General features: G+C 39.7%; 1 protein-coding gene across 1 annotated transcript in view; it reads right to left on the bottom strand.

Annotated features, from left to right (window-relative positions):
* The window catches only part of ARID5B (AT-rich interaction domain 5B), a 176,366-nt gene that overhangs the window by 129,797 nt on the left and 22,411 nt on the right, over window positions 1-24,158 (bottom strand). Inside the window, exon 3 of the mRNA XM_045783334.2 lies at window positions 15,503-15,728. Within this exon, the coding sequence (XP_045639290.2) occupies window positions 15,503-15,728 (226 nt within the window). The remainder of the gene's footprint in view (window positions 1-15,502; window positions 15,729-24,158) is intronic.

Raw genomic sequence — 24,158 nt, forward strand, 5'->3', positions numbered from 1 at the left:
CATTACATTATGCTGCCTCCAGATATAAGATTTAAAGCCTAGTCATCCATCCATTCATCCAGTGTAGGTTTTGAGCACCTACTGCATGCCAGATGATATCTTAGATTAAAAGTTGGGCTGGGGGAGGGACCCTCTCCCTTCCTTGTAGGTAGTTTAGTCTAGTAAAAGGCAGATAGGGTCTTGATCAGAATAAAAAAGGAAAGGTTTCTCAGTTTGGGCTTCAACTCATATTCCTAGGAAAGAGACCAAATTTAGAGCCATAAGCAAATATGCAGAGCTCCTGAAGTAAAAGACAAAAAGTCATTATTTTATTAATATTAAGAATATTGAGCATGCGATTGATTCGCATAATAAACAAATTGCTGTTAGAAGTGGCCGCTGGGTCGATTTGACAAAAAGGCTTTCAAAAGGATCCTTAGGCCTAATTTTATGAAAATCTGATATCTAAAAATTAAGCCATAGGAAATGTATTTACATTACAAAAGGGCGCTCTACTTCATCAAAAGGAGCCTGCAGAGGGTTTCCCACCATTGCAAGCCTTTTTGCAGCACCCTATAGAGGAAGTAACTAATAAAGATATAATGTCTACACGGCAGATCCAAATTATCCAGACACTAGAAAATAAGAATTGCCTCTGGTCTAACCCTGCTGTCAAAATTTATAATTTGAAAATATAGAAGAAATATATACAAGATGAGAGAGCCGCACGTGCTTGAGAACCAGAAATTCCCACATCTGAAAGTGGAATCCCACCAACGTTGTGTGTGGACGCACATCACCCTCGTTGTTCTTCCTAGCATGATGATTTTGTGCTCTTTAAAGGGACTCAACCAGCAGTCCTGACCCAAGAGCTCAAAAATAATTTCAGCACGGGGTCCATGAATGTCCTTCAATGTCATTCCAACTTGGTGGATGTAAATGTTTTCTGCACAGGGAATCCACAGTGTTCTTTAGATTCTCCAAGTCGTCCATGGCACCCCCGCAAAGGTTAAGCATCATCAGGACAGGGGAACCCAACCACCTTTCCTCGCAGTCATATGTGTATGGACTGGCAGGAAAAGGCAGTACATCAAATTTGGCCGAAGTACCTGAGGGGTGTTTTTTGGGGAAAGGGCTAACTGATAATCAGGCATTAAAAAAGTATTTCATAACCTTTTTATCATCATAGGCTCCTTTCAGAATCACATTAATGCTCGGAATGGTCTCCCAAGGAAATGTGTCTTTACATACAGAATTCTGCATGAAGAATTTGGCGTTGGTTGTGGGGGCGGTTAGGCCCTCACAAAAAAATTATCCATCGGTCCTGAACGAAGAACTCATGACTCATGATTCCTCAGCAGAACATTCAGGCACTTGACTTACAGCGTAAGTTATAGGATTTTGGGGGGTGGGAGAAAGGAAATGACCATCAGTACACTGTCTGCCAAACCTGAACCCGCTATCTGTAGTATGGATCTATACCGTCCGTATCTTCACTCCCAGAACAGATTTGGCGGAAGTTTTATTCAGCCAGAAAGCTCTGCTCAGAGTAAATTCTCTGATTCTGTGAGATCCACCGCTAACATTGCCTTCAGGAGAAATTGTTTTATATGAATTGATTTGATTAACCAGACTAGCCCCATTTGCAACTGTGAAAAATGTAACCAGGCAGAAAGTTGACATTTTCATGGAAAAGTTCTATCATTTGCAGTCTGAAATTGCCAACTTTTTTTCTTAGCTTGTGGGTAATACAAGCAAGGAATATCACACGAAAATACTGCTTTGATGAATCAAGGACACCCAATGAGAGGATAAAGAGTTAACATTTCGAGTTTCCACTGATATCCTTTTATCATCAGAGAATGCATTGGTAGGTATAAAAAGTGTTCCTAGTTATGAAACAAATGGAGCTCTATAAACCCAACTAAATCAAGAAAGAGCCTTCAGCTTAATTATCTTCCCTTCAACATCTCAGAACACTTTCTGAGTAGAAGGGCTAAAGCTTTGACAAAATATTAGGAATTTCAATGAGCGATATATAATACACATATTTCTTCTGCTAACAAGATAGGCTTGATATGAACCCCAATGTTTTCATCAGAGACAATGAAAGGTCAGCATTTAACATCAAACACAGGAGTTCTATCTGGAAAGCCAAATTTGAACAAAATCCGAGTTCCTGGTGAGATGAGTAGGCCATTCACAAAGAAGATCTAAGCCAGAGATGACCACAAGATTCTTTATTTCTAGTAATATCCTGGTAGAACAGAGAAATCACACAGGATGGGGATCTCCTCACTTATTCAACAATCACAATCCCTGCCCTTGAAGTATTTGCAAGTTTGCTCACATGACAAGACACGTACCCATGGAAACTTCTGCGCTTTCACTGCACATCGCTCACACCTCCATCCATGCACTGGCTAACCCCCATGTCACACCTAGCTGTGTCTGTCCGCCCCACTACACTATGAGTTCCTGAGACGGGGTCTCTTCCACCTTCCTCTTCCTTCCACAGCAAAAACAGTGCCCTAGCCTTAAACAAACTGAGGGCTTCAGAGGGGAGGGGGTGGGGGACTGGGATAGGCCGGTGATGTGTATTAAGGAGGGCACATACTGCATGGAGCGCTGGGTGTTATACGCAAACAATGAATCATGGACCACTACATCAAAAACTAAGGATGTCCTGTATGGTATCTAACATAACATAATAAAAAATAATCATTAAAATATAAATAAATAAGTAAAATGCAGAAGAAAAAAAATAAAGCCCTCAGTGCATACAACAGCGATCTTACTTCAAAATAAAAAGTCTGGCTAACCATCACAGCTACTCAAATCTCTATAGGTCAGCACTCTCCAATATAAATAGGATGTGAGCCACATACTTCAAAATTTTCTAGTAGCCATAAAAAAATGTAAAGGATATGTTGTTAACCCAACATATCAAAAACATTATTTCAACATGTAACCAATATAAAAATTATTAATGAGATACATATTCTTTTTTATGGTAAGTTTTTGAAACCTGGTGTGTATTTTATACTTACAGTACATGTAATTTGCACGCTAAACATTCAACAAAGTGATATGTAGCCCGACCAAAGCAATAAAGCTATGTTTCACACACACAAAAATATTTTAATTGCCTCAGTTTTTAATTTTAAACTGTAATTAATTAAAATTAAAAACTCAGTTTCTCTTTCACAGTAGCCATATTTCAAGTGCTCCGTAGCTGTCCGTGGTTAGTGGTTACCATACTGGACAACACAGTGCGAGCTACTTAAGCAGCCGATAAAACCAAGTTGCAAAATAGGGCACACAGTAAGATCTTATTTTTAAAGCAAAACAATTTACACACACACACACACACATACAACTGGAGGAATGACCACCTATAAATGTGTAAATTCTAAGAGAAGGAGTGGAATTGGAAAGAGGCGAAGGAGGACTTCTACCTGAATGGTTTGAATTTTTATATGCATTGTAAAAAAGTACAATTAAGCGGCAAATGGTTTAAATTTTTACATGTATTGTATAAAAAAATTAAGGGGTTGCAGTCCCATCTTTTCTTTAAATAGAGACAAATATAGTTCCACCCTGAGAGTGGCAGGGACAGCTGAGATTCCTTTAGATGAGGACTACCAGCAAGGGGAAGGAATTAGAAGCCATGCTACACGGAATGTGGGATTGAGGCTGTTGGTGTTTGAGCTGGAGAATGAAAAAGTGGGGGTGGGGACAGCTCTTTCCAAATATTTGAAACACTATCAAGGAAAAGGAAAATTTGATTTGCTCTCTGTTGTTACAAGAATAGAATTAGTAACATTAGTATACCAAGAATACAGTAGTTTGTACTATAAACCGTACATTTCAAACTTAAGTCATCGGAAGTAAGCGTTTCTAACACAGACTTGGATCAAAGATGGACCAAAACTGCCTTGTACGGTAATGAGTTCCCAATCATTGAAAATAGTAAAAGGTCAACTAATCAAGATTTCAGCAGAAGACATTTAAGAAGTAGTGAGTAAGGAAAGATGTCATAACTAGAATCTTGTAACTAAATTATCAACCCTGAGATTTTATTATTCTATGAAATTGATCAATATCCCAAGGGTATGTGTGAGCTATTACAAATATGTACCCAACATCCAATTTTCCTTTCCTTCCGAGAATGCTGTAGGATTATATATCCTAACCTCCTTGAAGTAAGCCATGACCATGGAATTAATCTGAATGAGGAGTGAAATTGAGTAGAAGTGATGTGTGTTCCTTCGTGTTACTATCGAGTATAAACATTTAAACTCTGCTACTCAGCTCTCCACCTCTGTTCCCCTTCCTATGAGCACGAAGTGCCAGTGTGAAGCCAGCAGAGAGGGAAAATTTGTTTTGTAGAGTCCTGTACACCAGGATGAGCTGTGCACAGACAAAAAAAGAAAAAAGCCTTTGTTGTGTTAAACCACTGAGATTTTGGAGACGTTTGTTACTGTAGCATAATGCAGGCTGTCCTGATGTACATTGAAAACTCTTGCTCACGACCTCCAAGAGAAAACACACAAACCCATGGCCTTCACAGCGTGATCTGGTTTCTTTCGGAATAATTAGGCACCTCAGGGACAGATTTCCAGGTGGGACCATTCCACAAACACACAAACATCGTACACCTCCCTATATACACCTAATACACCACAAGAACAGCCTGTCCACAGCCACGGAAGCCTCAGATGAGGCCAGTAATTCACCTGTTTCACCTGTGATATCCCAACGTGCATTTGAATTCCTGGCATCAAATCTTCTAACCAACTAGGAATCAGCTGTTAATTATGATTTAAGGAAGTAAAAGCAGATGGTTTGCAGGACAACACACAGGTAAAGAATTAAATTTTAAGACATCACATTAAAGGCACTTTAAAATAACTCTCGAGGTTTTCTGGACCCCTAGAAAACTTGGACCATGACTTATTTAATCTTGAATCTACTTCTCTGCCTTATACTAGATACTCAATTGTTTGTGAATGAACCTCAATGAAGTCAGGCACTGCTATATCTATATCTTGGTGTTCTTTTCTGTTGCAATTGTCTACTTTACTTCCTAGGGGAGAAAACAGCATTTTGTAGGGTTTACTTTTCTAAGGAAGGAGGAAAGGAAAAAACCTGTTTTTGACTAAGTGCTCCCACTGTGTGCTTGGTGATTCTTCATACGTGATCGGATCTAATCTTCCCCAGTCCCGTGAGACGGGTATTGTTAACTCTGTTTCACAGATAAGCAGTCAAAGCAGAATTAGGATTTTTAAGGTCATACAGCTGATGGAGCAAACATTTGAATCCAGGCCTGTCTTATTTTCAAGTCCACGCTACAAAGGTTTAGTACAATGGTCAAAAAGAAGACACCCTAAAATGGTACCTTCTGTTTCCTCACTCTAAATCTTTGATTGAAAACATGAATACGAAACAACGTCAACTAAATAAGTGTTCTCAACTTAAAAAAAAAGAAAAAAGGAACCTGTACAGAGGCTGCAAATGTGAGAAGCCTATATTTACACACGAGCATCACGTGATGGGTAATTAGCCAGGTAACTATAGGTTTTTCTCTGCTAGAAAAGTATACGTTTCATCATGCTTTGAAATCTGCCTTATTATCAGCACTGCTATGAAAACAATGTTTTATTTCTTATTGAGTGAATAGGCCAGGCATGAAGCATTGTTTTTGTAGGGCCCTAATAGAATACTTTCTTTATGAACCAGAGAAGCAGAATGGGTAGTCAGAAGGTGGAGAATATCCTTCACCATGATTAGCAAGTAACTATTTTAAGGGAGGCGAGGATTAAAAAGTGCGATTGCCTAGAATACGAAATATTAGATGTCATGCTAAAACCATCTCCTTAATAACATGTCACCTAAAAAAAAAGACAGATTACGAACAAGCCGATAATAAAAAAGATAAGGCAGAGCAAGTCCAGTCTGGATTTGTTTATTTCCCTGCACGTTTCTGGGGCTGCTATAATCCTGAAACATGTAAAAGATTCCCTTGAGGAAGAGATGAATTAATAAGTGCCAGTATTAATATGCAAAACGTCTACACACAACCAACTCCTACGACAACACCAACAATCGTCAGGCTAGCAGGCTAGCTTTGAGCACGTTCAAAATCTCTCCTAACGAGTTTCCCAGAATAAGTCTAGAGATGGCTGGCTACGGATTAAGCCAAAAGAGTTAAAAACGACATACTCCACACCCCCCCCAAGCATGTTGCTTCTCCTACCAGGTACCAATGAGACAGCCCCTCCACTAGGGGGTGTCATCCTAGGAAGTGCTGGAAAAGAAGTCAAGTCAACCACTGAAGGCATGAAGGGATCCTGGTTGGACTCAGAGCGGAGAACTCCTGAGATTTCAGAGGTTGATCATAAAAGCGGCATGTTTACTCAGCCTAGTAGGTATGGCTTTGAAGTTAGAGTGCCTACATCATAGACTGAAGACCGTTACGGGGAAGATAAGACAAACACATAAGAAAAAGATACTGCCTTATATTGCTAGTTACAGAGTAAGGTGCTTGGTAGGTGGTAGAGACACCAAGTGTGATAAGAGCTCCAGAAGCAGGGAAAGAGCCTACAAGCGGAATGGGTAACAAGAGCTTCAGGGACTTAACCTGCGTCTTAAAGAAACGAGAGCATGTCTACAGGTAGAGAGTCCAGCAAGGGGCATCTCAAGAATGAGTGAAGGCATGAGCCACTCAGAATGCTCCGCAGAGATCGAGGGGCAAGAGGGTAGGTCTGCGTCGTTCAAGAGAAAGGAGACCAAGCCGTCAGACTAGTTAGACTAAAGCAGAAGGTTTACAGAAAGGGATAAGAGATAAGGTAGAGAGATAGGCGGTCTTAACATTCCGTGTGCACTTGGAGCTGGCAATTCCGCCTCACAGATACATAAGGAAATAGTCGTGGATTTAGGAAAACTGAAGCGACCGAAACGTCCAACAATAGAAACAGCTCTATAATGCAACAGGACGCGGGCAGAAAGAGACAGCATAGAGAGCGTCTGAGGACACTGTCACGAGACATCTGTACAGATGCACACCGGGGCGGCAAACATTACATTGCATTTTTATGGGGAAAAAGTGCACGCATATGAATTCGGGTCTCTGCACATATTATAGACACCGGCACGTAGGTCTATCAAAGTGCTAACAGGAGTTACTTCTGGATGGGAGGAAAAGAAGCAACTTACATTTTTCAGCGTTTTGTTTGCAAGGCCTGCATTTTGTAATACGAACATGGATAGCATTGGTAATAAAAACAACCACAATGAAAGTTATTTCATAAAAAGGAAAAGAAATGGAAGCTGGGGTAACCACTGGATGCTGACCTACAACATTTGTACTTTATCCAGTAGGCATGAGGTTACGGAGGGCGCGGGAAGGGGAGGGAGCTACAGGCTGAAAGCCAATATGTTAAAAGAGTCGGAAGTATAAAAATGTTGGAAATTATTAAAAATTTAGAAAGCAAGTGGAGAGGTCCAAAGCGAGAAGGGTGGAGGCAAGGCATGGCTCTGGGATTTCGGGAGAGAACCAAGCGATGCCCCTTCACCCCAGCACGCTCACCACTAGCGGAACACACACACGGGTGGGGCAGTCAGGAAACCCCGCAACGGCACGACGATTTTTTCAGCCCCTACTGTGCGCGAAGCACTTCGGAAAGGCTTTGGAAACCCACCATTATTGCCGTCTGTCCTAAATAAATATATTTATTAAAATGGGGTAAAAGTCTAAACCTCGGCTTTTCCCTGCAGTGACCTGTGCAAACTACAGACGTAAACACGTAATGCCGGAGGAGAGAAGGGGAGTGAGTCTTTGACATTTAGGAAAATTAATGTTTTGCAATAAAACCTCACATTTGAAGTACTCTAAAAGATAAACGAGCTGTTTGGAAGAATCAGCGTCAACACTAAAGAGAATTAAGCCTAAATGCCCAAATCAAATATCTGCTCACAAAACCCTCTGGAAAAGTCACATCAATTCACATGCAGGATGTATGCGCTTTGTGTTCCAAGGTGATGCCATCGTGATAACAGCTATAATAATGGCCTACAGTCAGTAACCACGCAGTGGCTCAAGAGATGAGAGGTGGCGAACAAACAAAAACATTTTAGAGTTACAGTAATAGGAGAAAAGCATTATGCATCTCCAACTGGGAGGGGGGCTGTTGAATCAAACCACATTTTTCAAGCACATCTGAGGCACGGAGTCAATGTGGCATTCCTACCACCAAATGCAAAGAGAATTATTGCTCCAAGTTCGTCAGTCTACCTATGATACCAGATTCATGAGCTTGCAAGAAGCTAGGGCTGCCAAAAGACTTTTTCCAATGGACCCCAGGTATGTCACCAGGAATTAAAGGTGACATAGATACATATATATGTATATGGCAAAGGACTCAGATCACAGCTGAATTTCTTCCATCTCCGGTTATCATCCCATCCGCTGGTGACCACCACAGGTAGTTCATTGTGAAATTAACACTTCTCGTTAATGAAGCTAAAAGAAGATTATGCATTGATTGCTTTCTCCATCATGGTCTTTTTATCATAGAAATGACCTGACTAAAGACAAAATACCAGAAAAACAGAAAAAGAAAACAAAAAGTCAGAACAGCTAGAGTCCAGGAGGAGGAGAATGCATTCAACTAAAACATATGATAACTTAGGGAATACTTGTTGGTCTTTATCTTATTTATCGGAGCAGGTTAAACAAGCTGGACACCACGCTGGTATTCAACTGTGGACCTTTAATGAGGCAAAAACCAGCTGGGGCAAGTACTCCCTTAAATGCTATAATATACAACTACAGGAACTACAGAAGCTAGAAAAGCACAATATTGAGCCATAGAGACTCCCGCCATATTAGCTGATAATGATTCTCATTAGATAATAGTCTACATTTAATGCTACCGTTTAAAAACAAAAAACCCAGGTAACGGAAATTCGGGTAGTGGCTGTAAAACATATTTCCCCCCTTTTTGCTCTGAGAATGAGAAGTCCAGGCCATATACAGTTGTAGAGAAGAAGAGAGTCATACTTTAGTCAGTGGCATGATCTACCTGGAGGCTGCCAAGCTGGATGGATGGGTATCATAGTCCGTCTTCCACTGGAAGCCGTTCCTCATTTGGGTCTCGGTTTCTCAGCATAGATGAGCTCATAAAATATAAATGGGTAAGCAGGTGTAAAAGAACACCCAAAATGGATCCTAAGATGAGTAACCAGGATGGTGAGGGATTTTTAAAACCACATCCTGGGGAAGAATCAAAAAAAGTGGGATTGTTGAGGCAAATAAAAAGAGGATTGAGGACTATTTCAAGGAAAGGGAATTAGAAACATCAACCGTACCAATGTCCAGCCTGACAGCTCTCTGAACATCTTGAAAAAAGGATGAGTTTCTTACCTTGTTCATGCATCGTAGCCAAGAGGTGAATACCGGTAATCTGAATACTAAGAATAATGCCGAAACTTCCAATTTCATGTTTTCCCCCCTACTTCTGCCCTGACATCTCCAATTCTAAAAGAATAAACTCTTAAATTCTACAAGCTTCTCTTCTGTCGACTATCCATCTTCAGTCCATTATTAAAAGAAAATAAGATAGGGAATTCTAAAAAGCATTCATTACTCTAGAAAATACTAGAAGATCCACGAGTCAACAGAAATTCCAAACGAGAGGGTCTTAACTTGGAATGAGCCATCGTGAGTGATGGCAAGACGAGTAGCCAGACAGCAATATCCATGACCAGCTGCCGACTGGCTCACACATGCGTGGATTTTGTGGACTTGCTTTCCAGCAGAACAGCCGAGATGGCTGAGTGCAGACAAAATACACGATTGTCATTTTTTTCAAGACACTTCTTACACACGCATTCTACCATTATTTCAGGACTATGTTCAACTGTTTGATTACATGGGCAAGCTGAATTTTAACTTTAAAAATGAAAATAAATAACCTCCCTGTTCTGTTCCCAGATCCTTAGAAAAGTTGTTCTAAAGCTTTGAATGTCTTGGATACAGACTCTTGGAAATGTGAACATACTCCCGTCAAAGGTCCTTTGGACTATCAATTTACAATGGCGTGAAGCAACCTCGTGAAGAAACAGCCGTGTTGGCCCTTGGACAGCACACTTCTCCAGTGCTAACCGTGCCACGAACAGCTTCCTTAAAGAACGCGTGGTTCACACAACAACACTGTCAGAGGGCCTTGTGAGAAAATCCTTTGGAAAGCACCTTTACAAATTTTTGATAAGCTCCATAGGTAATTGATTTCTATTTTGAACTCAAGGATTCTATAAAGGCCAGATCCGTTTCCGTAAAGAGGCCCTTCTGTAGGGATTCCTCCTGATATTCATGAATAGAATAATTCCACAACATATCATCTAAGAAACTTCACCGATTTCTACCTTAAAGAAAATAGTACAGCCAACCTGGCAATGGAAGTTAAAATATAAATACCAGATAAGTCCAAAAGACTGTTTAACATACATACAAAGTTTACATCTAGGAAGGGAGGAAAGGACTGTCCTAATAAGCATGTCTTCAATCCTAGTAAGTTTGTTAGATGCATCAGATGAAAAATCCTCATTATGATAAACTGTCAGCACCTTCGCACGCTTCCTATTGAAGGCATTTTAACTGTTTTCTTCAACGCAGAGTGAGAATCCTGCCCACAGCCACACCCCAGGAAGCAGCTTGACATATCAAACTCAAAAGTGATCTGAAATAACCACTTGAAATACAAGGCCTCCAGAATTTCCAAGCAAAGACTATAGTCAATTTCTAACTAAAAGTACTTAAGAAGTCACCGACACGACTGGCCACTCATGGGCCCAGTTTATTTTGACAAAATTTTCAAGAGGAAAAAAGTTATACAACATAAAAATATACATATCTATATGCAAGGAAGTATATCAAACATATGTATGGTATATTTTATACTTAATATGTAATATACATATAAAATATCATTTTATAGTGTATGTGTGTGTATATACACACACACACATATACATATCAATGTATGCAAAGTGCAGAAGGATTTTAATAATAGTCTCCTATTGAGGCAGATAATAATGAGAGTAAACCCTGCCCTCAACACTAGACCGAGAGATTAGGGAAGTTCAAAAGGGATAAATGAACTAAAATACCGCATAGCTCCCTGTCATATAAAACCTCCTTCAGATAATAACACCTCTGATCATACTAGAACTTCAGTATCACAAATGCTTCCATTGACACTAACTAATTATTCCTCAGTTGATCTTCTCAAACACCGAGCGAGATAAAGCAGGGTACACACTATTACACCTACTTTACACCCAAGGAAACTGAAGATGCGAACACACAGTGACTGTTCCAGGAAGTGACAGATCTCCAGGACAGGTAGAGCCAAGATTCTCCTGACCTCCCACCCACTGCTCTTTCAACACCATCAAGCTGCCTTATTCCCCAAAGTACAATGAAATCCGAGCAGCAGAAGGGACAGGGGAAGCCACACTTTCTCAATTTGATGGGCCTTTAGAAACAGAAATTGAACCAAGGGAACCCCCATCATTAAATTCAGCTGTACCCACACCCACATCCTTTGGTCTCTTTTCTCAATTTCAGCTCAGACGCTTCTATCTTTTCTTTCTTTTTCTAGAGACACATTTGGAGATGAAACCATTCATAACTGCCCATCCACAGACAGTTTGTGGCAGCATAATTGACAATGAGTCTGCTGCAAAAAAATGAAAATGCTGTTTTAATAACCTTGGCCTAAAATACATTCTGTTGTATGCCTCAAAGGGTTTCAATAAAAAGTCAACCTGTAGAGACATATTTTCTTGGCTTAAACAACAATCCAAAGCACATAAATGTAGTCCAACTATAATGACATATTTATAGGCCAATAAAGCTTACACTGCAGCTTTCATACTAAACTTAAAGGGACTCTGTAAGAAGCAGTCTTCTATAAAATAATTTGATTTTTTTTCAAACTATAGCCCAAGGAATAAAAAATGCAAGTTTGCTATGTTTAACTGATAGTGTTTATGTTCCTTAGTTGCTAAAAATTTTGTAAAATGAAATAATTCTTCATTTGACGACTTCCAACTGCCATACCAAATATGGGTATCGAGTCCACTTTATTACAAAAGCTAAGTACTGTAATTCTAAAGACAAAAATAAATAACTAGAAGCTTGTGTAGTGAATGATTTAATCAACCCGATTCTTCTGGAAAAACAGGTTCTTGTGTTCGTTATGCTTATGAATAATACATTCTTTAACCCTCCTATTTTAACATAGCTCTTTTCTCTTTTTTTTTTTCTTTTCCTATAAACTTCAGTATGAAACTGTCTGAGAGAAGGTAAAACATCTCACCGAGTAAAGTCACAATTTGAATTGGTTTCACACTGAACTTTCTTTGAAAAGGACAAAGAGGAGAGAAGGGGACGAAGTCACTCTAACACATCTCAGGACTGTTTTTGAAGACTATTGGTTTTCCCACTATCTAGATGTGTCATTTTAGTCACCAGTCATTTTGAATCTTAAACGAAAACTGCAGAGATTTGTAAAAAGCAAACACGATATCCACAAATATTGTCCTTAAAGGGGAAGGGGATAAAAAAAAAATAAGAGCTGTGTTTCGAATCAGAGCAGTTATTGGAAGCTGCCATTTGGGGCAGAGTTTCTCTTTGCGGAGTATTAATTTGTTGGCAGACACACATTTGTGAGAACATTCTTGTTTTTTTACTCTTCAGAGAGAGACAGGAAGTGACACAAACTGGGATTAAAGGGAACTTATTCTACCTAAACATTGAGCAAGAAGAGTTCTTTAATTAGCTTTTAGATGGCAAAATCCCTTCTTTAAGAGTCAACCCAATTATTTTGTCGTTATTGATGTTTTAACGTGATGAAATACTCTGGTTAAAAACATAACATATTGGAGTTTTATTTTAGCCACAAGAAAGGTGAGATCTTTCCATTCTTTGCTTACTTCCACCAGAAAAAAAAGAGGGGGGTCTTAAATAATCTCAGAGTTCATCTTCTTTCTTTGGTAAGAACAATGAGGAGTTGGAAATGTTCTACAGAAGGAAAAACCTAATAAGTGTGTGAACTTCCATTAACAATGTGGTATTGGAAGTGGTTTCAGTGTGGCCAAGAGAAAGAGAGATAAGAAAACCACTGTGTAGAAAGAAAAGTACAGACAACAAATATTTTGATGTTGCAGACAGAGAAAGGAAGAGGTTGAAGAGAAAGTTGCTGGGACAGGAATGCACACAGCAAATGACACCCCCTCTCTCCCCAATATAAATCCTAACAACGTAGACTTGTAAACCTTAGATCAGGCAGATAATGGAAACTCATTACATTAAGGAAAGTTTTTGTTTCTCTTTCCACATTATTACAACACAGTGTGCATTCCAATTACAAAAGCTATTTGTCTCAAATTCCCCACAGTTCATACCAACTGAGTAGAATTTCAAGGCCCCAAATACTATCCTTAAAGGGGTATTTTACATTAAAAAAAAAAAAAAGAAAGAAAGAAAGAAAGGAAAAGCCCATGGTATTTCTTGTTCACCAGAGGAGAGCCTCCCCGTCAAATCTCCTGTTGATTATTTTCCCTTCCTCAGCACTAATTGTAGTGCTGTTTCCCAAATGAGACAAAAAAAAAAAAAAAAAAAAAATCAGAATCACCTGGAAAGTCTTTTATCAGTCCACATTCCTTTCTCTTGTCTCATTCCCACGAAAGAAGAATCTGGGGAACCTGGACTTAGCAATCAGTATTATTTTTAAAATTCCTCTTGTAAGTCTAATAAACAACTAGATTTAAAAACCACTAAGTACTTAGAGTATTCACTATAAATCAATTTCTTCTGAAATCAATTATTAAAAAGTAGATCGTGGACATTTTTTAGAACTCAGTAAAATCAAACCCTCTAAATCTTTTGATGGAATTAAGAGATTGAGTTTCTCTTCAGATTCATTAACAAACTATCAATTTTAAACAGAAAACAACTTTGCTATAAATACTCTTGTTTATATGTGTGACATCAAGCTTAACCATCTACACATCCTTTTGTCCCCCATGGGTTTCCTGTTTAGTTTTTTATTAGTAACAGTATATTCCATAGCTAAAAAAAAAAAAAAAAAAAATCAAACAAACAAAAGAAACGTTTTCATGTTAGGGAAAACATAAGACAATAGCAATACAACTTAGAGCATACATTAGGAAAGTCATACAACAGATGTATTATTCAGCATTGTCACAAGTCAGAAGACTGTGTGTTCCTGAAATTAGAGAGTGTAACAGCATATAAAGGAAATTTAGTAAGAAAACAATTTTGGAGCTTTAAAATAAAACCACCAGATTAATAATTTTCCCTAAGTGTACACAGAACAGTCAGGCTGCCATGTCCAAAATATTACCACCTGACATCTACCAAAAGATGACAGGAAACTGTTAGTCGTTGACTCAAAGAGCAAGAAAATATTAATATGATTCCCAAAGCACAGTACAGCTCATCACAAATCAGAATCACACGGAGGACGGTTCCTGCTGTTAGGCAGTCTCTTTATGCCAATTAAGTAAATAGTCTAGGTTTGTTGAAATAGTTAAATCCTAGGCTAAAAAAAAACAGGAAGTTGTCACATTAAGGCATAAAAAAGGGCTATGAACATCAGCATTGTGCTAGAATGAAAGAAAAAGATGCCTTAATATGTTAAAAGTGAAGTTCCTCTTTGCCTAAAGAGGAAATAGCTAGTCTAACTCAGAGGTCAACAACTCTGGTCTTGAGCAATGCTAGGAGAATTAAGTCAGTGAACGCCACAGGGAGATACAAACAGAAGGGGGAGAAAAAAAGAGAAGGCCACAGAAAGTCTCTGGAGAAGAAAGTGTTAAGTTAAAGCAACAGAATTAATGAGGGCACCCCCTCATATACACCAATCGTCCCCGTGCTAAACCCTTTCTATCTTAAATCTCAGTGACGTGGTCAAGTGCCCCCCTTTTTCAGCTGGGGAAACTGAGACTAGGAAGTTAAACAATTTGACATCGCTCTGCTGAGCCACATTAGGTAACTCCTCTCTCTTCCTCGCTCTGTTTTCCACCCAACGTAAACAAACACGAAAATTCTGACCTGGTGTTAATAGATGTCACACTATCTCCTTAGAACAAATATTTAAACTCTTCATCAATTCAATCCCAGGCGCCCTAATGAAGTCTTAAGCCTTCACACCAACTGGAAGGTGCCTTAGGCCATGTGTTGTTTCACCCGGTTCCTGGCAAGGGGCTCCCCACGGAGAAGGCCCTGCGATCCGGCAGCGAGCATCCGCCCCTTACACACCCGGACAATCTGTCCATACATGTTCCCAGAACCCTTTGAGGTCAAAAAAATTTCATGTATACGTAAAATTATCTATATGACAGGGTTTCCAGAAAGGCCTATGACAAAAAAAAAAAAAAGTAGGTTACTGTATACGCCCACACATGGCGATTTGGAAGTGCAAATTATATTTACCAAGGTCAGCCTTTTCCTTGAGAACGTCTTTGAAGTTGAGTCCGCTGTTGAGGGTTGACTGCCTGTACTTCAGCAAAGCTTCCTTCTGTCCATTCCTCCCCAAGGCTGCGGTTTTCACGGAGCCAGCGTGGAGCCCACATCTCCACTTGGAGAAATCAGAGTGCACCCACTTGACCAGGTCTTCAAGCTTCACAATCACCTTTTCGGAAACAGCGATGACTTCATCCTACAAGAGGTGGTCAGGGAAGAACAAAACATGATTGGTGGCTGGGAAGCAAATGATCAGTTGTCAACAAAGCCCCTCTGAAATACCGTTTGAGTGGATTAACTTTATGCAAGCAGCCAATGTGCTTCCTGGTGACAGAGAATCTTCAATAACTCACTTCAAGGGTTTTTCACGGCTAGCTGTCTAGGTGAAAAATAATGTAGAAGATCTATCTGTTATATGATAAGAAAGTGTCCAAAAATTGGGCAGAAATTCTGAGAGCCATTTTTAATGCTAGTTGCCAAAGCCCACTCTGCCCCTCTGACCACTCACTCGGTGAAAGCTAATTTTTAGGTGCAGTTAATTGCAAAAGTAAAAAGTGAGAACTAGGTGACTAATGGTTAGCCTGTCTCTACATAAATGGTCTAAGTAAATCTGGGATTCTTGGAACTCTGACTCACCCCCAAATTCCTATGTTTATGGTACATTTTCCCTTGGCTTATACACAAATATTGAATTTAACTTTTGTCCTAAAAATTAAATAAAACTGTGATGTAATCCCAAAAGAAATACTTCATAAATGTTATGTGCTTCCCACTGAAAGAAACTTACACATTCTCATGTTTCTTAAAAACTTTGTAAGTTGAGAAATGAACTGATTTTTTCTTTTAATACATATGGGGTAAGGGGAGAGAGGGTACGCGAGGAGAAAGCCTTTGAATCTAAGAAAAGTAGTTGAAACTTAAGTTTCTCGTATGGATCATAAATTTGAATTTTAAGCATCTCTAATTGCTTCCAGGAAACAACCAACTTTTCTGACTCAGAATTAATCCAGCAAGATATTTAATAGATATCCATCCTTGGAGCAAAGGAGGGCCTCTCTTACTCGAAGATTCTTTGGAAAAAGCTTAAGAAGATCATCTCACTGGGTTTTAAGTTAAATTATTTGAAGCATTTGACATTTCAACTTGAACCGACTTCTTTCATTTCTTTTACTTCACATTTCTGAAGAAAGCTTAGCTGTGAAAACCCCCAAGCTTACAAAATCTTAGAAATATTTTTGACAAACAACAACAGGAAGATGTCTCTAAGCTATTAAACAAAAGGAATTCACAAGTGATTTTGGCTAATTTTGCTGTTAAACATGACTCTTTCCTCCTCCTCCCCCACCTACACACACACACACACACACACACACACACACACACAGAGAGTACTGCACACGCTACTCCAAAGCAAACAAGAAACGGTTTATTAAGATAAGCTTCACACAATAAGAAACCCTGGATTTAGTTTTTAAAAATGTTTTAAGGTAGGATCTAAAATTTCACTTTTCCTCATCCAGTTCCAAGCTGCTTCTGAGAACAAAGTTTGTCAGGCGGCAGCAAAATAAATACTCTATCAAAAATGAAAAGTAAAACTTTCGTAATGGAGTCCTTTCTCTTATCATGATTAAATATGAACTTCCACTGAATGGGACCCAAAGTGGAAACTGTTTTTATCCTCTGCTCAAGAAAAAAAAAAAAAATTCAGTACTTTATAAACAATGGAGCATATTACAAAGTACCATTTCAACGGATGATTTCACTCAGATTCACTACACCATCCTCTTGAAATAAAAGATCTGTCGTTGTCACGCATTTTATAGCTATTACATGGTGATTATTAAATGTCAGAATGAAAATTCAGGCTGGGTATTGTTTCAAAGCATATGGGAACAGCTTCTGGACAGGGCACACCAGAAATCAAGTTTAGAATATACTGGAAAATAATTAAGTATCATGGTATATAAGTCTCAACGTTAGCAAAGAGGGAATTTGGCAACAATGTTACCAAATATGGTTCCTTAGACGAGACCAGTTTGGAGATGAGTGTTATTTTCAAATAGCTCTAACTATGATCAAATGATTATCATTTCAATTACCAGTTGCTTCAGATCTTTTCCAAGAAATGGCATGACTAGCTCTGGCTGGCTTACAGCGCCCGCCAAACAAATAGTTTATTAACCAAGAGAAAATACAATCCTTATGATGTCATTGATGAATAAACTCATCTTTCAAGATTCAGTCTATAGATTTTGTCCTCCTTCCTTTTCTCTCTCTCTCAGAAGCAGACTTCATGAATAGACACACAAACACAAAAACAAACGCAAGAATTCACGTAAACACACATAAGCCATAAACCCAAGTTTGGATGAATTGTACAACCACCAGTATGTTTTACTGCGGATTCACAGAGAAACTGGCCTTGCAACATTGTCAAATGCCAGGATTTAGAAGGAAATCTGATAAGCGGAGGAGGGGGGAGCAACAAACCAACCCAAAAAAACAAAACAGCTAACATATACATAGAAAATGTCTCAGGAAACATTGCTTTGTACACACAATGGCATAAATCACATGTTCGAATTTACTATTCTGAGCAAGCATTGACTAAAGTTCCTAATACTCGCCGCTCTCGGGCAAGCCTCTATGTCTAAGAAAAGAATTTCAATAAGCTCATCTCATGATTACATTAGCTCTCTGCAAACCGAGAATTAGCCCTGGATAAATATTGCTGATTTACTCTAATACAACACAAAAGGAACACAAAGAAATACACTTTGTTATTCTCATAATGTACCTTGGCTTTTCAATTAACCCAGCTCCCAATCAATACTTATGGAGGCTGTGTTGAGACACTATCGAAGTCCAGATCCCCTTTTGCCACTGTTTTAAATGGCTTGTTTCTGTAACTTGGGTTTTGTGTCTGCCACTGTATAAAAACAGCTCATGCAATCCTGGGATCCTCTCTGTTGGAGGAAAGTATCTAGACATAAAGTCACAAATTAGCCTGTGTATTGCTGGCCTCCCCACGTGTTCTAAAAATTGGGAAACTTCACACAAGGTCTCCAGACTTCCATCTTTTCATAAAATAAAATCAAAATAGTAAAATAACATAAAATTAAAGAGATATCTGCCAAAAAAAAAAACAAAACAAAAACAGTTGAAAGTGGTTGCTTTCTTGAGATAAGATGCGAGATCTCTAGTGTACGGGTGACCCATCACTCCCTACTGCCTTACAGTCAGTTGGCTTTTCCCTCACTGCCTGGCCCCCTGGGCAGCCGGCCAGCAGGTAAACTTGCACACCCTGATTTAACTCACCTCCTTCATGTTATTGACGAAGACAGTGAGGTTCAATGACATAGCCTCGTACCAACCTCCAACAGAACTTGCACAAGCCTCCACGTTTCCTATCTGCTCACGTAGCATTCATCCTGGCCTCTAGAGCCTTTGCCTGGGTTCGAATCCCACACCTGCAATTTGCTCGCTGTGGAACACCGGGAAACTTCTTTAACCTCCCTGGGCTTCCTTTTTTTTTTTTTAACGTTTTTTTTTTTTTAAAAGGACAGTAAGACGATCTACCTCTTATGTTAATTGCGAGGATGAAATGGGCTAACATAAATGAAATGGAATGTCAGAGTTAGCCACACGTTCATTGTCAGGAGTCCTTTGCTCTGATGTTTTCCAACGTGTACCATGCAGACATGAGTTTAGATGGTTCCCGGGTAAACTTTTTTTTTTTTTTATAAGTTACTCATTGCTTATTTATTTTTGTGGTTACTTTCCATTTATGGGAAAGTGGTACTGGTTTTCCATTTATAGGAGATTTAGAAAGTTTCCTCTTTAAATAAATTTAAGTTAAAAAAAGTAGGTCAATTTGAACAAAACCATTAAGTAAACACGGGACATGTGGGTATGGCCAAAAAAAAAAAAGAAGAAGAAGAAGACAATAAAAGACAATGAAAAGACTATGAAAATGACTGAAATTTGGGACAGTGCATTATGTCAGCGGTTCTCAAAGCGTAGTCCAGGAACCCTGGGGAATCCCCAAGACTAGTTCAGGTGGCCCACAGAAGCAAAACAAAGATCATAAAAATACTAAGACATTATTTGCTTTTTTCAGTCTTATTTTCTTTCAAGTGTACAGTGGGGTTTTCCAGACGCTATACGACATATGGTAAGGCAGGAGAGTAAATGCAAAAGCAGATATGAGAATCCAGCTGTCTCTATTAAGCTAGACAGTAAAGATCTTATAAAAATGGAAAACAATGCCACTGTTTTTACTGATTTTTTTTTGTTTTTCAAAATATGGTTAATTTTCATAAAAACGTGCCACTCACCTAATGGGTTTATGTTGCTATTTTTATTTTTAAAATTAACTTACAGTAAAATTTCCTGTTTTCATGTACAATTCTATGAGTTTTAACACATGGCAACCGCTGATCTGTTCTTGCTATCGAGTTCTCCTTTCCAAATGTCATATAAATTGAATCATACTGTCTGAAATCTTTTGAGACTGTTTCTTGCCCTCAGCATAACGCCTCTGAGCCTCGTGCGTGTTGCTGCAGGGATCAGCAGCTTCTTCCTTTTCACTGCTGAGTAGTATCTCCCGTGACATGGATGAGTCATGAGACTGTTTCTCCGTTCACCCGCTGAGGGACACTGGCTTGTGTTCAACTTCGGGGACTACAAATAGAGCTGCCGTAGACGTTCACATCAAGGTTTGCCCGTCAACATACATTTTCAGTTCTCTAGAACGAATACTCAGGAGAGGGACTGCTGGGTGTCTACTAATTTTGAGGAGTACTTTTTCCAGAGGGGCTGCACCATTTTGCACTCCCAGCAGCAGTGGAGGACAGTTCCAGTCGTTTCTCATCCTTGCCAGTACTTGGTATGGTCTTTGCTAATCGACTTCTTGTTGCCACTCTAACATGTATGGAGTGGCTTCTCACCATGTTTTAAATTTTCATTTCCCTGACGACTAATGATGTTGAACATCTTTTCAGGTGTTACTTTTTCATCCGTATATCCTTTTCGGTGAAGCACATGTTGCAGCCTATGGTTCATTTCTCAAATTGGGCTGTTTATTTTCTTACCATTGAGTTTTGAGAGTTCTTGTGTCTACTGAATACAGGTCTTTTGTCAGATATGGGATTTGGAAATAGTTTCTCCCGTTCTGTGGCTGTCTTTTCCTTCTTTTAACAGTGTGTTCAATAAAACAGAAGTTTTAAATTTTGATCAAGTCCAATTTGATCAGTTTTTTTCCTTTGAATCGTGGCTTTGCTCTTGCACCTGAGTTCTTTGTCTAATCCCAGGCCACAGGCAGTTTCTCCTGTGTTTCCTTCCCAAACTGGTATAGCTTTCCGTTTAGAAGTATGATCCACTTTGATTTAATCTTGTATAAGGTTTCCGATTCAGCTTGACATTAATTTTTTTCTACATATGGATGTCATAGTTTTTATTTTTAAATGAGTTACCAAGTACTTCAGGTCATTTTTCAGTTTTAATTTATAATGCAGTAAATATCAATAGATATAACCCACATAAACAAAATCTCTTCGGAATCCTCAATGATTTGAGTGAAAAGAGCCTTGAGTCCAAAAACTTCAAGAACCATTGTATTATATCACGAAACCAAGACCTTTTCTTATTCTTTATTTTCTTTGACCTCTTAGTGGCATTTGAGAATGAACAACCCTACCTTTGACTAAACTGTCGCTCTTGTTAAGAACTGTGAAACGTCTGAGATTTATTCTACTTCCAAACTTACAACTTGGCCTGCCACAGCTGTACGGATGCTGGCAGAGGACACAAGACTCCTGGTCAAAGACAAAGAATGGTTTACTGCTCACAGCAACAGCTGCAGTGAAAGTATCATGTTTGTGTTGTTTCTTCAATACCTAATTCCCAAAATGAGATTCAAAGAGGGCGAGATGACATGTGTACGTGAAATGGGGTGCATTACAGGAGTAGGACCCTGAGTGTAGGGAATCCTAGTCTTGAATACTGATCAGTAATCATTCCTGCCATTTGTTCTGGAGAAAGACACTCGCTCTGTCTTCCAAAGCTGTTCACTATATAAGCATCCTTGAAAAGACCATCCAGAGCAGGCAGTCAGTGGTTCTACTCACGAGATGTGTAAATCCTCAATGGATCCATGAAGAACACCCACCCAACACCTACCACCTCTATATTTCTTTGCTTTGTTCAATTTCTCTTCTTCATTATTCCATCTCCCTACTGGGAAAAACGTAGGAAACATAGATCCTTAGATGTCGTCTGGGCCCAGATCTTTTTTCTCTGCATGTTACTCTTTGAAGAAATCATTCTCCATGGGAATTCCAATATTCGCCCTCTAAACCTATGACTACATTCTACAGTTTGGATCCAAAAAATTCATCTAGACTTCAGTCCTGTGTTGTCAATTTGAAGTCTCAGAATCAACTCAAGCCCACGGGAAATGCACAGCCCACTTAGCTTCTCGTAAGAAAAGTTTTTAGCCGACACAAGGGAAATTTAACATCCCCCAACTGTGGCTGGCTTTTCCCCATTACCCGTTCTTCCTTACTTCTTCAGTAATAAACTGCTAATTTGCTGCACAAAGAATAAAGACACCGTTTCCCCTGCTTGCCTTACAGCCAGGTGCAGCCACGTGACCAAGTTCTTACCAAAAAAGTATGAGTATTAGTGATGTGTGCCACTACCAGGTCATGACCTTAAAGGGAATGGATACGCCTTTGGACCATACACATGAGGACAAATCTCTCAGGAGAAAAAAACAGAAGTAGCTGGGTCTCTAGGCAACCTCATGGAGCAGAGCCACCTTACTAGCCCTGAACCATCTACCTGTATGCTGTGACACAAGAGAGATTTTGAACTCCCGGCTTATCTAAGCAATTTTAATTCTGGGTCTCTCTGACACACAGATAAAACCTCTATCTTTATAAATATATCATTCCTCAGGAGAGAGAACACGAACACAACCTTCCTTATAACACCATGTGGTAACCAATAACTGATCATTGCTTAGGATAACTATATTCAGGAAGCCTGGGTGGCTCAGTCAGTTAAGCATCTGACTCTTGATTTTGGCTCAGGTCACGATGTCAGGGTTGTGGGATCGAGCCCCACATTGGGCTCCGTGCTCAGTATGGAGTCTGCTTGTCCCTCTCCCTCTGCTCCTCCCCCTGCCTGCTCTCTCTCTCAAATAAATAAATAAAATCTAAAAAAAAGAATAACTATATTCAGCTATGTTAATAAAGTCCAAAGGATTATGAACACATAAATTTAATATCAAAGGGGTTAGCAGGGAGAGGATGGAATGAGAACAGGAAAACATGGCATATTCACCTCAATCTTCCCCAAACATCTTAGATTTTTAAAATATTCTTTGTAGCAATTGAAATGTGATAAATGTTGGGAACACAAACATACCAACAGGTGACGTTAACTAAATAAATAGTGAAACCAAAATAATAGTCCTATTGGTTCCACAGGGTGGGATATTTTCATCTAGATAGAAACTAAAAATGAAAAACAAACAAACAAACTCTTAAATGCTAACATTTAGAAAGACCAGTGCAAGCACATCTGCTTGTGCCCTCACCACTGTGGTCGGCAGGTGCGCTCATGGTGTGCCAGGGGAAGACGGTGACGCCATTGAGCCTGGCTGTGTTGGCCACTCTCACACTTTCAAGCCCTGCTCAGATAACTGCAGTTCTAGGCACCCACTCATGTGGCCGATCCCTCTCGGGGATCGGAGCACACTTGGTGTGCTCCACGAACAGGACACCTACAGAGCGAGTAAAAAGCTTCACTCTACAGGCACGTGGTTGCCAGTCAGAGGTCCAACAAAATCAGGGCAGAATGGTCATGTGGGTCGACAAGATGAAGTTTTCACCGGCCAGACGTGAAATGAGAAAAATGAAGACAATTCAGCCAGCGTCTCATGAAGCTCCACTCGCTAGATTTCAAGGACGATCTCTGTGCCAGTTTAGGGTCCCAGCAGGAAATAGATAGAACACTTGTGTAATGATATTCCAAGGAGGATTTTACGAAGGCGCTAATGACAAAGGTGTTGGTGGGGTGTAAAGGAACCACAAGAGATACTATAGGAACTTGGGCTAAGGGCAGGTCAGTTATCATGACTTGTAGGCCCAAGGGTCAAAACAGGGAGCAAGTGGTTACCAGGATAGAGTAGATCCTTCTACCAGTGGTGGTGACTCCGCCTTAGAGGGCCACCGACAGCCTGGAGGAACCTCACAGGAGAGAACAGGGAACAATTACCTGCCTTCACCCTCCTTCCTATCCCCATTCTGGCAGGGCACCTCGACGGCTGAACCCCACTAGAAACCACAGGGCCAGCAGCTCTGTGAACGGAACCAAACCAGTGAGACAGACAGGGCATAGAGCAGAGCGAAGGGGGCAGGGCTGACCTAGCAGGGCCCCTGCGCACTCTCCCCATTTAAGACTTTACCCCTCCTCCTTTCATCGGGTGTACTAATATCCATTTGTCCTCAGAAATAAGGACGGCAATAGACGCTAGTAGTTGCTTTTTAATGTCCTGAGTAGACAAAATAAAATGGTATCAACACTAAGCTGGTCCCTGGACTGGGAATGATGTTCTTAT

Source organism: Ursus americanus, chromosome 6, assembly GCF_024610735.1.
Source record: "Ursus americanus isolate L20-20 chromosome 6, mUrsAme1.1.p, whole genome shotgun sequence".
NCBI lineage: Eukaryota > Metazoa > Chordata > Mammalia > Carnivora > Ursidae > Ursus > Ursus americanus.